The 12,876-nt window shown below is 40.4% G+C and overlaps 1 protein-coding gene across 1 annotated transcript in view; it reads right to left on the reverse strand.

Annotated features, from left to right (window-relative positions):
• Col25a1 (collagen type XXV alpha 1 chain) overlaps positions 1–12,876 on the reverse strand; it is a 406,766-nt gene that overhangs the window by 116,548 nt on the left and 277,342 nt on the right. Inside the window, exon 8 of the mRNA XM_060392693.1 lies at positions 581–652. Coding sequence (XP_060248676.1) covers positions 581–652 — 72 coding nt within the window. The remainder of the gene's footprint in view (positions 1–580; positions 653–12,876) is intronic.

Raw genomic sequence — 12,876 nt, forward strand, 5'->3', positions numbered from 1 at the left:
AGTTTGAAGAACTGGCCCACCATAAATGTAAAGACTGCTGGCACTCTACCTGCCAGCAAGGAGCAAATATTTATTTCGGGACAGCCAAACAGATGCTATGACACTAAAGCAGCTCTCATTCCAGTAGCACAGCTCCCAGAGTGCACTGTCTATTACTATATCCAGAACCATACAAAGCCCTTGTATAACCGTAACTATGGCAATGCCTGTTGGTCCTATTTACCCCCATCAATGGGTGGCTGCATTTTCAGCATGAAGACATATTTACGCACAGAATCTAAGATTAAGCATGATGGGCTCCTTCTCTATTGCATAATAAATACATAATTTTTTCAGAGCCAGAGGGCTCAGGAAATGTGTGTCTATTGCTGGTTACAACTGAAGTTGTCCCGATTAAAAAGAAAAAAACCTGGTGGGCTTTCTGTGCGATAAGTCACCCAACGTAACTTTTTCTGGGATAGTTACAAAGACCCACCCACCGCCTATGCGCCATGCAGGAAAGATAAATGCAAAGCAATGGTGCCCGGAGCAACAACTGAAGGTGAAGAAGAAACAAGACTCCAGCAGGAAGCAGCACTACCTTAATCAGCCGGCGTTTAATGAGCTGCTGATCAGCAGAGAGAAAGCCATGATTGATTTTAGGAAACACCATCTGATCAGTCAGGTGAGGTCAAAGGTTGAAGTTCAGAGATGAGAGAGTTGAAGAATAAGCATCAGAAGGCCCCGAGGAAGAAATAAAGATATATATACATTAGGCTCATAATAACCATTAAATAAAACAGAGCTGGCACTCATGTCTGACAGACCCCTGGCCTCGGGAAGAAAGACAGCCTTGACATGGAAGGGGTCCAGATTTTTTTATTAGAAATGAGTCCCCTTTGTACCCCATCATTTGGGTGTGTATGTGTGTGTGTGTGAGAGAGAGAGAGATAGTTTGAGGGTCTCTTAGTGAACCCACTTATAAAAGTGAGTGAACCAGAATGACCTTGTATTTAGCATCCCGAGCGGAAAGTCTGCAGACAAAGCACCAGCTCCAGCTCAGTCAGATTTGCCAACCAGCATAATGTTCCATGAACCAGATACTGACACCCCAAGCTTACAGTACTTAGGAGTACTTAATTAGCTGGAAAGCATCATAGAGCATTGAAACGTATGTGAATCCAGCCACGGATATGAGGCAGCCTCGGAGGAAGCCATGCCTTTGAGCATCACTGTACATGCTTAGCTTCATTAACCTCCTCATGAGGTTCTCTCCTAGGACCCTATCTGACCTCCCCGATATGCATGAGGTCCCAGATGGCCAACACAGTCGCCTGCCATTGAGAGCTGAAGCTTGGAAGTCACATGGCTGGTTCTGGTTCACCCTTATGCTGATTGTGGCTCTGACCGAGTCAGCATGAGTATCATCCACAAACCTTGACGGTGAGGATCTGATTGCTGTGCAGGGCAGCAACTGTGGGGAAGCCTGGCAGGCCCTATGGACGTGGCACAACACCAAAACAACACGACACAAAACGTCACACAGACATTTCACCAGTAGACAAACAAAACAAGCACATGCCTAAAACCTCCCCTTGCCTCTCAGGGTCTGAGCACACTTTGACACAGTAGACACAAGGGGCTCCCAAGTAAAAGAGCCATCCCATAAAGCACAGGGCAGCGAGGCTGCGAACTCTTTGTGGTGCATACAATGGGATCCTGTGTACAGTCTGAGCTCTCGTTATTTCTGGAAACTTCTTCTTTAAAGTTAGTACAAAATAGAGACAACTGCAGATATTGTTATGAGAACTTTCTGCCTATTGGTATTCAGTTTACAAATTAGGACATATAATACACGGAATACACATATTAATTCTTTTGCCACCAACAGCAGTGAACGGAATTTTACTGTCAGATGTACAGGACTCTCCAGACACAAACACAATTCGTCACATAAGAAAGGGTCACCACCCAACAAATCAAAATGCCTCTGTCTGGTCACGTGACGGCTCTCAGGTCTGCCCTGTGTTCAGGAACTCTTGTGAGGTGGTAGATGGAAATCTGTCTCTATGGCATGTGTATTTCATGTCAGGCTGATTTATGGTCACACTCCACAGTAATCACTTCTGTCACATAACTTTTCCAAAAGAGTTTGACAGTTCGCACAACCCCATAAAACAGTAAAGTGGTCTTGGATTCCTTAGCCAAGGAGAATGGGGGAGATGCTTTAGGAGCCTAGCCTACAATTGGTATAAAGTTATCCACGCAGTGTTATCAACCGGGGGAAATCTGAAAGAAAAGTTTGCCTTTGTTCCATTTCTTTAAAAAAAAAAAAACATTTGAAATTGGAGCCTTTTATTCCATATAAAACCATACACAGAACATGTTTACTCTATAAGCTGATGATAGCCACAGCAATGAATAGCTTCAGTTTCCTCTGTGTCTGTCCTACCCTTCTGTTTGAGGACATAATTTCAGCAAAGGCCAGAGTATTTCTAGGTTTTTAGCCACATTAGCTTATTAGTGGGTATTTTCTCATTTTCCTGGTGTTGGGGATATATTTTTCTTTTTAAGACAATCAATAAAATTAGGTTTGTACCATGAAGACAGGCTTCTGTCCTACTGCTTCAGCTTTTCATTTTCATTGCTTAGCACTGAGTTCTGAGGAAGCCAAGCTGAGCAAACCTTAGCCCTCATGCTCAGTCTACTCTGATAAAGGTATTAAATGGACAGGCAGGTTTGAGGTGACCTGTGTCCTCCTTTTCTTCTAAGTATAAGTCCTTTCTTTAAGCATCAACTCTGCACAGACTCAGAAATGCCACAAGTTGGAAAACAGATGTGTACAATTTGCTTTTGTTTTTACTATGGAATATGAGTTTAAAATGTTATTAGATGGTAATGTGCCAGGATCCTTCCATCTGCGACTCATTAGTCCTATATTACACAGTCAGAATTTTATATATAAATCTCATATTTATGTAACAAAGAACAAAAACAGATACAAACAAGAAGTCAAGAAGGGATCAGAATCTTGATTAGTAGTGATAAATCATACTGTCACTTGAATCACACTTATCTAACACAATAATTTTAAATTAAAAACCTTTTAACAACACACATGGTATGCCTTTCAAACAGTCTGAAATCTCAACATATAAATAAGCCACTTCTTGTATTCATATTTGAGCAGGACCAGATTGTCACTTGATCATATTTGTAGCATAGTTACACAAAATCACCAAGTTGTGTCACTTCTTGGTCTGGTTCTTGTTTTATAATGACATCTAAAGGGGAAAGTGGCCAGGTAATTCTGACCTGGACAGTTCCTTGGCCTCAAACTGAAGATCGACATTTGAAGAGCTCTGTCTTGCACTATTAGATAACATACCTTAGTCATGTTAACTGTGAAATGCCACCATGAGGGCTCAGAGAGAAAACTTAAAAGACTTCAGCAATGACCCTGGGAGGGGATTAGAAGGCAGAAGCATAGAAGGATTCTCCTAGGTTCTAACAAGAATCCTAAGACTCTATGCTTTTCAAAGTGGGGGGAAGGGACCCTAAAAGTTTAAGTTAGTCTTAATTAATATTAAACAATTAAAAATTTTACATTAAAACTTTATTGTAAAGAATGTTCAAGTAAAAAACATCAAGTGGTGAAATTTGCCCAAGTTTTTTTTTTTTAATGTAAATCAAATATTGTTACAATTGGAGCAGAATGTATAAGTTTTAAGACATATTACCATTTTGGTGGTGATAAGGAATCCCGTCTTACAGAGGGCTACGTTGGCCTCACAGACAGACTGCGTGGTTCTTACAGGATGGTGTCAAAGCATTGGTGCTGAACACTCAGCCTCGGGGCCTGGCTCTCTATGCTAGTGACTCTTAGGTAGGCTCCCCCAGCTTTTCACGCAGAAGCAGGCCACTGCCCCCATCATCAGCCACAGCCCTTTCTAAATGAGTGAAAATGGAGAAATTTCAGTTCAGCTTTCCCTCTCAGACAACTTGCCTGGTATACAGATGGTTCAAGCAGGTGTGGGGGGAAAAAGGTGTCCCAGAAAAAACACAGTGAAAGAATCCAGAAATAAGCTGAAATAGTGGAATAATTTGAACATAGTTCACCCCTAAATATTTTGAATTCTTAAGAAACAAGATGTACACGTGTGCAATACAGGCTAAGTCATGAACTCTACGTTCTAACCCAAGATCACAGATACTCAAGACATCTATCACCCACTGCTTTGCCGGCATCCCAGGCGGGCTGCAGAACCTGCTGTCGCCCTCTGGAAAGCAAAGATGCCCTTGTGGCCAAAAGGACTTACACAGATAGGTTAGGTGATGAGAAATGCTCTTAACTACTTAGCAGCCACAAATTCAAGGTGTCGTCATTTTTATTGTAAATTCAGTAATGACTCTTGTTACAGCCTTACATTTTAGTGAGGAATTTTGGGTTGTCAAACACTGTCAATAAAGCATCAATTGAGTCAGAAACGTAATCCTACATGTCTAATTTCAGATTTTGTTATTTTTTAGGTTGTGTTTGTGGTCATTTATTTCTATTTGCTTTATTGTTTAATACTAGATAGCTAACAAGATGACGATATTTAGGTAGACCTTGTTGGTGGCACTCTATATAGCACTCACTGGGCTACAGCACGAGGACTCAATGGCATACAGGTTCCCAAGCTCATAGCATTTAACATATGAGAAAGAGGAAAATAGGTAGGTAGGGACCATATGGGTTGATAAGTACCACAGTGAAAGAATAGGGAGGTCAGAGCTGGGCATTGTGGCAAACATCTGTCATTCCAGCACTTTGGAGACTGAGGCGGGAGGATCCCAACTTTAGAGTTTAAGGGTAGCTAGGGCTGTTTGGCAAGATCTCACCTCAGAAACAAGTGAGCAAGCAAATAAATATTAGAAAACAACAAGAAGTACAGTAAAGAGGGTAAAATTTGCACCTACTACCCAGATGAAGTTGGTACAAGAGTAGAGTTGAAGACAGGGATTTTTGGGAAGGTGCCATAGTAATTCAGTTGTACAACTGGGTCCTAGGACCAGTGGAGGGACCAATCAGTGGTTTCCAGTGCTATTAAAGAAGGGTTCTCATAACCTGTTACTTCCTTAGAGACAAAAGCGAGAATGGGGTTAGAGAATGCTCATAGGTCTTAGCCTGAGTAACAGAATGGAGATGGAGAGGGTCCAGAGGAAGAGCGGGGGTTTGGGGCAGATGTTGTCACAGATGTTGAACTGACTCATGGCTTTGCTAAACTTGAACTGAGTGATGGAATGGTAATTGGATATGTCCATAAAAGAAGAGGGAGGCTTGTGTGCACATGCAAGATGTGAAATGTGAAAGCAGAAGTGGAACACTTTGGGAAGAAAAGCAGAGCAGCTTGGGCGAGGGGGCAGGAGAGGACAATAGCCGGTGAATGAGCAAAACATAATGATATATATGTATGGAAATGTCACGGTGAAATAGATTAATTTTTTTTTCAGATTAAAACACAAATAAGTAAGTGAATAAATGAAGACAGAGCTAGGAATGAGGAGTCTCATGGCTCCATAAAGTTATCCACAGAGACTTTGGAGAAAACACAGATAAGAGGGGAAGAGTTAAAACTTCCAGGGTGAGCAGAGGTAGAAGCAACCAAGAAGAGGTTTCAAAGCGGGTGGTTGCACCTGCGGGGAGAGGCTGCCCTTCTTCCCCAAAATTCTACCTAGCTAAATGACTCAAAATGAGAGACACATGTACTTTTCTATTCTTAATTTGTTCTCTAAACGTGCATAAATGATCCATCATGTGAACTGGCTAAAGACAGCCCGTGGGAGTGTGGCCTAGACATGGCTAGCTGCACAGATAGAGAGGGGAAGGTAATTATTTTAACTACAAAGGGTCAAGATACCTCAAAAGCAGACCATATTATGTGAGAATCACCACAAAGCATGTGCATTATGAGAAATGAAAATCTCGAGTTTTCCCATAACATACACTACAGTGGCTTTGTTTGCCCCCAAAATATATTCAGCATTACAAAAATAATCACTACAGTAGGCGTGCATGTGCATAAGAAAAGATGATTTTCCTATAAGCAGATAAAATGACTTCTAGTTACAGAAGGCCACATGGGGGAATGTTTTCATAAAAATCGCAAAAATACTGAGGCCCAAGAATGACTTTGGTTTAACCATTAAAAGGCTAAAGAAAGGAGACATTGAGTGGAAGAAATCCACTATTAAATTGTTCCATATTGTAGTAGATGTATAATCTCTGTTCAAAAAGGAAACCCAAGCAGATGGAGATAATGGCCACAAGAGATCCCTGAAAGGCCATGTAATATGCTAGTAGGAACCTGTGAGGATCATAAGCTATACTTTATGGAAAAGACTGACCTAAAGAGCTTTAATTACAGTAAGGTAGCTTTCTACTATCAAATATTTTCAATTGCTCAAGAAACAAATTTTTCTTTTCATGGATGCTTCCAATTACATTGTATTTCATTACAAATATTAAATCTAGTAGCCTCAGTAACTATGTCTCCTGTTTGTAAGTGATAAGTGTGAGTTTTAAATATCAAAGAGAGAACAATGTAATAATCTCTTCACTGGAAAACTTCTTTAAATTTCATAGCTGTTAACATGTCAAGTAAAGGTGAAATACAAAATGTCTTTTAATGTGCAGAATGATGGCAAGGGTATCCTGAAACTAATCAATGCAAAAATTGCCTAAACCCTACAAACAGAGCAAAAGACTTAACTTATATACAATCTTTTAAGAGAGGCCAGGGGTTATTGAAAAGTATTCCCTAAAGTCATGATGCCAAGAAGCAGGATTACAGACAAGTTGTCCTGGCCCGAGGGGAGCCAAGAAATATAGACACAGGATGTCAGAGAAAGAAAAATAACAGACCTGCCACCTGGAAGGAGACAGATGAAATTTGCATAAACCTCATTTAAAAAAGTTTGCTTTAATTGAGTCAGAGCTATTCTCTCCATATCAATATCCAGAAAGGAATCTTGTGTCAGGGTTTTAAAATGGTAATTAAAGAATGGCACTGATGATAATAGTGAGAATGTTGGCTGACACTCACATCAACGCTCACTGCGTGCCAGGAGTTATGCTAAGAAAATGCTCTTTGGCAGATGAGGTAGTCTGTGACAAAGATGTTAAAGTTTTCACCTACCTACCTGTGAGTATAAGAATCAAGGTTCTACCCTTTCATCTGGTCCAGGATACCTTTTCAATCATGAAGTTTCCCATAATTCTTCAGAGCCTTTATAGTTTCCCTTCCACCATCCATCCATCCATCCATCCATCCTTGCATCTACTCAAGAATTTAATAATAGTCTACTATAAGCAAGTAAAAATTTTTGACATTGAAATTATAGGCATAGATGGGACAGGTCTTCTCCCAGGCCTCAGATGGGATGCCTTTGGGAATGTTTATCTACTCTCTTTTTCCCCTGAATTTTTCTATTTCCTTCACCCCACCTTTCACCCCTCAGCTATGTTCTTAATTTGCCCTCTGCTTACATTCTCAATAAGAAAGCATGGTAGGACACAAGACGTCTATATTAACATTTTTAGAGATAAAAAAAAAATATCTTTTTTTTTTTTTTTTTTTTTTTTTAGAATTTTGCACTTTTTTTTTTTCAATGCAGTTTATTCAGGAACCTTGAACAATCATCTGACCCTGGGGAAAGCCAGCCCACAGCTTAAATAGCCTCTGGGTAGCCAACCCAGGCGTGCCACGTGGGCAATGCAGATAGGTCCACATATATGGAAGCAAGCCAGATCCTCAGCCTTAGCCAAATATGGAGTTGTTCGTGACAAAGAGCACTCACCATTGGGAAGGTGGAAGGTGGAAACCAGCTCCATCTTTAAGGCATAGCATTCCGCAGCTCTCTACAGTTCTCCCTTTTTGTTTTAGACACATCAGGCAAGAGTAGAGGTCTGATCTCTGATATTAGAAATAAATTGGGACTTTGTACTGATGTTCATTTAGGTGTCATCCACCCAAAGAGCATCAGACCCGTCTGATACCTTTTTCTCAGAGGCGGGACCTGGGGCATCAACCCGCATGCAATCAGACATGCTCTTCTCTGGGTCCAAAGCGGCTGACCCTGAGTACAGTGCTTAGCCTCGCATCCTGAGTGTAACATTTTAGCTTTTTATGGTAGCCAACCATGCTTGGGGCGAATGTCCTGCTTCAATGGCTGTAAAGGCCTGAATAATCATGGCTGCATTCAGGCCTTTACAGCCATTGAAGCAGGACATTCGCCCCCCCAAAAAAAATCTTAAAGGTACTTCTAAGCTGAAAAGGGTCATTAGTAGGTGCTCAGTGCAGATACATGCTTGCCTACTGACAGCACTTCAGAAAAGCAGTAACACTCAATGAAGAAGTGACTTGTGTGCCTACCTAGATGGGCAGGTCAGGACAGCTTTACATGAGAATCTTCTGGCTGAAAGATAGCATAGAAACAGCAAAGATCTACCTAGGTCCACAGGTAAGCATTGACACTATGCCTTGGGGGCCCTGCAAATGGACCAGGCCATGCTACCTCTTCAAAAGCAAAGTGTGGAGAATGATGGTATACATACATACACACATACATACATACATACATACATACACACAGAGATACATGCACACACACGCACACATACACACATACACACACACAACCAACCAACCAGCAATTATAAAGTAGACTAAGAAGAAGAGGAAACTGTAGAAACTCTGTGGAGACTGGGGTCCCTGTTTTAGTCAACTCAGAGAAGTGGAGGCTCAGACTTAGAAGCTAAGTTACTACAGAAAATTAAGTAAGGTTTCTTATTCACTTTTGAAAAAATTGATATTCATACTTCAGTAGGGGGCGTGATTTAAGCAAAGATATCAGAGCGCATAGGAAGGGCCTAAGGTAGGCCACATGGTAAGGGAAGACTTGACCAAGCTCTTGAGACCCATGGTAGCTACTGACACAATGGTCAGGATAAGCACTGGAAACAGGAAAAGATCCATCTTCTTCTTGTAAAGGTACACGGAATGAATACTTGGAGTTCTAGGTACTCTCTCTTTCGGTTCAGAATTTGTTCTTTGCTTTGGGTAGCTCAGGATACTGTGCCAACAAACAGAGCTGTGGGGTTCCTGTGGGAGTTTAGACTGATGAGTATAAAGCAATGTCTTTTAATAATAAAGGGCAAGTGTAAGGCAAGAAAGTATGGTGGTCAAAGTCTAGTGGAGAGAGAGCATTAACCAAGGCAGCAACTGACATGGGAGATGGACTAAACTGCTATTCTAATCAGGGGAATAGACAATACTTAGGTGCATTCAGTCTGGAGGAAGGAGGCAGGCTTTCCTGGGCAGAATTCGAGATGAATGAAGATAGGGATCAGGTACATTCTTCTTAGGAAAAAGCCTAAGGATTTTTGATAGGCTGTGAATGTGGAAAGTCTTAAGAATACTTAAAGTAAAAATAGTGGGCAATGATAAGTGGATTCAAACAAAACTTGTCAATGAAGGCTAGTTTGGGAAATGCCAGTTTAAGTACATGACGTGAATTATGTATTATTATAATTTGTGCCAGTTTGTAGCAATGAAAAAGATATTTACTTTTTACTCTTTTGGTTTTATATGTTAATCATGATTGGCCTGATCCACAGTTACATTGCATACATTTTTTTTACTCAATTTCTTTAATAAATATATGATCAGACTTATAATTAGCAAATATGTTTCATAGTATCACAATTCTTTGGAAATTTTGTTCTACTAAATAAAGAAGCTCCAGGAGTCCTAGAGAGATGGCTCAGTGGCTAAAGAGCATTGGCTGCTCTTGCAAAGGACTCAGGTTTAATTTACAGCACCCATTTAAAAGAAAAAAAGAAAAAAAGGAATCTCCAAAAGTCTTTGGAACATTAATTTGATTACCAAACACTCACTGCACAACAAATTGATTAAACTAAATAAGCTCTGACTAAATTCGTGCAACATGCATTTGAAATACAAAATTTGAGTTAACAGATCTCTAGTTCTTGAGGATTCTTCATGCTAAGATGGTACAACCCACTCTGCACGGTACACAAGGATCTGAGGTCAAGGGCTTACCTCAATTTAATATACCCCTGTCCATTTTCCAAAAAGAAACCATGAATATCCAGCAGAGGAGGCATGGCACGGAACAGCAAAGAACAGCTCCAAGGAAACAGGATGCATCAGCTAATTGGGCATCTGATATGGAAGGGAAAGTGGGCCTCTGTCCAGCTGCCTTGAGGGAGAAGTCTGGAATGTCCTGTTGTTCCCTAGAAGCTCCATTTACTGTTCTGACTTGATGGCTATTTGCTAAAATTATTTGTAGAACATTTGACTGCGTTTCAACTCTGAATACCTTGGGCACACTCTCCGACTGGCAGCATCTCCATAGCAACCTGGGAGAGTTTCAGCACATGGATGATAATGTACTTCCTCCTCTACTTGTGAGGTTTTGGTCAGCTCCAAGGATAAAGTATAGTCTTCAGAAATCCAGGTAGCCCTGGAGATAACTGAGCTCCTCAAAAGTATTTTAGAAAAAAAAAAAAAAAAAAAAAAAAAAAAAAAAAAAGATGACTATATCCTTGGGAATTTCACTAGAGTGTATCACTCAGACTGATAGTAGTGCAGGTAGTTTTCCTACAAGTCTATTGGGTCCTGTGCCCTGATTTTCCCCATTAATCCATATTTTAATTTTATGGTACTCTCCCAGGGTTTGTTTCGTTGTGCAAGATTAAAATAGCGTCTGAAGAGTGAAAACACACTAGAAACTTGCATCATTCCAAAAGGGGCTAAACCGTGGACTGTAAGGACATGTTTGATCACTCAGTAATTAACTTTTTACTTCATGTCACTTGTACATTTGGAGCAGACCCAATTCAACTGATCATAAAGACCCAGCAGACAGAAAAGAAGCAGTTGAGAATAGAACGGTAGCTCAGTGGCAGAGCACTAGCCCAGTATCTACAAGGCCCCTGTTGAACATTCTTCTCTGTCTGTCTATCTGTCTGTCTGTCTGTCTTTCCTCTCTCTCCTTTCTCAACATAAAATAAGAAAGTCTCAGCTGATCCAGAGTGAAGGCAAGCCCAGACTGAAGCAACAATTACCCAGTGGTCTTTTCTGCAGAAAGCAAACCAGCTGCTACATTATCCCTTAAGGACCCAAGGTTTTATTTTTAATGATTGCTTCTGATTAAAAATGCATGCTACTAACTCAATTGTAATAAAACTATTTTTGTTATGTTATTCAAACACAAATACATCTGGGAGTATGCTTTGGGCCACAGATAAACAACAGCTAACGGTCTCTAATGCAGAGCTTTTGAAAGCTAAATTAGAAACAAGGGCTTTATAGAAAAAAAAAATACTGGTCACCAAGGATGACTTTCTTTTGTTGCATTGATGCTTGGGGAAAGGTTACAGACTTTCACAGTATCAGTCCTATGCTGTAACTTAAAATAGTTATTCTCAAATTAGAAAGTTCAAAATATGATTGTTACATTGTATCTTTGGGAGAGACAGGCCAGAGTATAATTTCTTTAGGAAAAGAATTGCATTTCTAAATAATGAAATCATCCCTATGAATTTCATTCCTTTGAACTCTAAGGGAAAGAGTCCATTATGATCAACAGAAAACGACAGAAAAGCTCAAGACTTTCAGAACAGAATGATATAAATTTGGGGAAATTAAGTCTAAACCTTATCATTATACAATACATTATCCCTTCCCACATTTCCTCCTTTATTCTACCCTTTATTCTCCTCCTCACTTAATCCTATTATTCTAGTTTTCCCTTTATCTCTTTATAATTCTATATAAATTTACAATTTATATATTATACTTATTTACATTATATCCTTTTTCCCTTTTCTTGGAAAAATCTTAGTGAGCTACCAGCAAGATATACTGGTGCAATAGTGGCACAGCTATTATGGGGATAACCAATCACTTTTTAACCACTGGATTTAAGGCCCACTCCATGAGATGGAACCCAATCTGATGCTACTAAAGTGGCCAAGAGCCTGGAACTAGATAGGATAGCCTACTTCTATTATCCTGCTAAAACAACAATAATCAACTGATTCTCAAAAACATTCCGCTATGCCCATGGATCAGTGCATTACTAAACAAGAAACCATTTGCAATTAATTCCTGCAGGGAAAGTAAAAATCAGCTTCTTCCAACGGAAGGTGTAATAGTTTTACGTCAAGGTGACACAAGCTAGGGTTACCTGAAAAGAAAAGAGGGAACCTCAATTGAGAAAATGCCTCTGTAAGATCTGGCTATCGGCAAGCCAGTAGGGCATTTTCTCAATTTGTGGTTGATGAGGGGAGGCCCAGCCCATTGTGGGTGGTGCCACCCCTGGGCTGGTGGTACTGGGTTCTGAAAAAAGGCAGGCGGGCCAAGGCATGGGGAGCAAGCTTGTAAGCAGCATCCTTCCATGGCCTCTACATCTGCTCCTGCCTCCAGGTTCCTGTCCCGAATGAGTTCTTGCCCTCACTGCTGTTGATGACAAACTGTTATTTGGAGCTATGAGCAAAACAAACCCTTTCCTCCCTAAGCTGCTTTTGGTCATGGTGTTTCATCACACAATAGTAACCCTAAGAGGGTCACCAGGTATAGCTACCAGACTGCAGGGCAGGCCACATGCCCAGCAATACTTGATCAGCACAAAATGAGCTCCATGTTTGCATGAATGTACTTTTTGTTTCCTTTTGCTTTATTTATTTCTTTGTGTTTTTTTTCTTTTATTTCCCTGATAGAGGAAGAAGGAAGTTGGAGTTGAATGGGAAGTGAGATGTGGAAGATCTAAGAGGAGTTGGAAGAAGAAAAAGAATATGGCCAAATTACATGGTATTAAAAATTTCCT

This window comes from Meriones unguiculatus, chromosome 10, assembly GCF_030254825.1.
Source record: "Meriones unguiculatus strain TT.TT164.6M chromosome 10, Bangor_MerUng_6.1, whole genome shotgun sequence".
In the NCBI taxonomy this organism is placed as follows: domain Eukaryota; kingdom Metazoa; phylum Chordata; class Mammalia; order Rodentia; family Muridae; genus Meriones; species Meriones unguiculatus.